The sequence below is a fragment of the Helobdella robusta genome, assembly GCF_000326865.2.
Source record: "Helobdella robusta unplaced genomic scaffold HELROscaffold_42, whole genome shotgun sequence".
Taxonomy (NCBI): Eukaryota; Metazoa; Annelida; class Clitellata; order Rhynchobdellida; family Glossiphoniidae; genus Helobdella; species Helobdella robusta.
The window spans coordinates 1,416,783-1,419,128 of record NW_008704981.1 but is presented as its reverse complement, the minus strand read 5'-3'; the positions used below and the strand labels follow the sequence as shown (position 1 = coordinate 1,419,128).

General features: G+C 29.1%; 1 protein-coding gene across 1 annotated transcript in view; it reads left to right on the top strand.

Annotated features, from left to right (window-relative positions):
* Window positions 1–2,035: 2,035 nt before the first annotated feature.
* The window catches only part of HELRODRAFT_177418 (hypothetical protein), a gene marked incomplete at both ends in the record, with an annotated part of 23,234 nt that continues 22,923 nt past the window's right edge, over window positions 2,036–2,346 (top strand). Inside the window, 2 exons of the mRNA XM_009025609.1 lie at window positions 2,036–2,141; window positions 2,289–2,290. Of these exons, the coding sequence (XP_009023857.1) occupies window positions 2,036–2,141; window positions 2,289–2,290 (108 nt within the window). The remainder of the gene's footprint in view (window positions 2,142–2,288; window positions 2,291–2,346) is intronic.

Genomic DNA, 2,346 nt, shown 5'->3' with positions numbered 1-2,346 from the left:
AAATTAACACAATGTATGTATGTACCTTGTGTATATGCATGTATGTGTGTGTGTGTGTGTGTGTGTGTGTGTGTGTGCGGGTGTGTGTGTGTGTAAGTGTATGTGCTGACATTTAAATTATTTAAATCGTGTTGATATACACATATACCCACGCATAAACTAACAATTAGCGACATTCGATTAAATCAACGACATACAAACAAAAGTCAATAACTTCAAACCCATTTCAAAGGTACTTTGAATTTCATTTCAAAGGTATTTCACCTACATTTTAGGAATGGTATTGTACCGCCAGATGATAAACCAGTACCTGTATAATACAAAATTTCAAAACCAAAAATACTGTAATACAAGCAGAGACGTGCATGAAACTTCTTCATTAGCATCTCGTATGTTCGGACAGGCAGTTGTTGCTTACTGAAACATCTGGTGGTTTTGCAGTGTGTGTAAAACGCGCTGGTTCATTTGTATTTGTACAAAAGTGGTGTGTGTGTGTTTGTGTATGTGTGAGTGCGTGTCTGCGTGTGTGTGTGTGTGCGTGTGTGTGTGCATGCGTGTGTGTGTGTGTGTGTGTGTTGCTTATGACAATTTTCTTGTTTGCACAAATTCTGCAACACATGTTTATATGAATTAATTACATTATGTTGTCATGTTTGTATCATATAATATTTTATTCGCTACAGAGGCATACACCCAATCAAACACACAAACATATAAACACTCGAACACATTGTTTTGTATACAAACGTCAGTATTTTATAGATACTTACACATTTCATCTCATGATATATATGCATATATATATATTATATATATATATGTATATTATTGATACTTTTGTATATAAATTCATTGCATATATAGTTTGCTTGGTATTAATTATTGATAGATCATATGTTTAGATGTTTAGAATTAAATAGAAGATAGACGATAGATCGAATGACATGTTGAGTTGAATAAAATAAGAATCCAATTTTCTCAATTATTATTTATTTATTAAAATAATACTTTAATCAGTTTAATGGAGTGAGAAAAAAATTTTTATTAATTTATCATCAATTAAATTTTTAATTGAAATGTTAATAGAAATGTTAATTAAATTGGAAATCTAAGTTATTTTTTCCGAAAAGGTTTAACCAAAAATTTTTCTATTAATTTGTTATTTTAAAATGGTTTAGACATGCTTTAAAATATACTTTTCTATTTTCAAACAAGTGAATAAGTTTTATTTTTGAAAAAAACTATTCAAATAATTCTGAATGCAAATTTAAAATATTTGCATTCCATCGTCACTCATGATTGTTTAAATGTTTTTATAGAAAAAGCTTTGTGTGTGACTTATATATTATATTTTTATTTCAAAACCTCACATTGACATCTGGATGCGCGGGCTTAATCCAGAACGTAATAAATGTTTGATCAGTTTAGATTTCAATAAGCTTTTTTATGTTATTATTCAGCTAAAAAGCAAATTGCTATCAACATATTATTAATATTAGTAATTATAAATATAATAATTGTTTTAGAAATGATGGTTCGGAATTTCAACCTTTGGTGGTTATCAAATTACTTTCTGCTTTTCTGAAATTTTATCAGCGATAACTTCATCAGAAGGATGGGATTTACAGCGGTTTGAAAGAGCTGATTCAGATAAACGATTTTTTACTGCAACTCATCATCGTTTAATTCTACAAAATCACTTGTCAACGCTGACAATTTAATGAATAAAAATCAACAACAGTTTGGGATATTTTACGAATAATAATTCTCAGCGACTAATTCAACATTTGATCGTTTTTAACATCATTTGACTAGACATTCACTTCAAAAACTTTCAAAACTTTGATCATTCAGTCCATGCTAAAACACTCCAGTGCATTTTATAAAAGGATTATTTCCATTTTAACGTTTCGTCGTCTCTAACTTAATTTTACAAAAAAGGAAAGAAAAACAAAGATCTTTGGTTACTGAAAAAAATATAAGTTCACGGCAAAACCTGGTTAAAATAGTTACGTAGAAGTTAGGAATAATTTAAATGGCAGATAAAATAGAAGAAAAAGCGCCAGCAAAAAGACCTGACCCAAAACCAGAGAAAAGGGAGGATAAGAAGGAAGAAAAGCCAAAGCAGGATAAACCAAAAAGTCTGCCTTCTTCGCAAGCGAACATCTGTTTATTTTTTAAGTTTTAGAATAAAAAATTTAATAATTAGCTTATTGAATGTTTGATTTTTGTGAAATTTGTAAGTAATTCGGTTTTACTTTGAAATTTTTTGTTAACGTACAACTAAGAAGTATGTTTTTTCAGAGTATAAATTTTACACACAGGACATTAAAAGGTTTTGTAAGT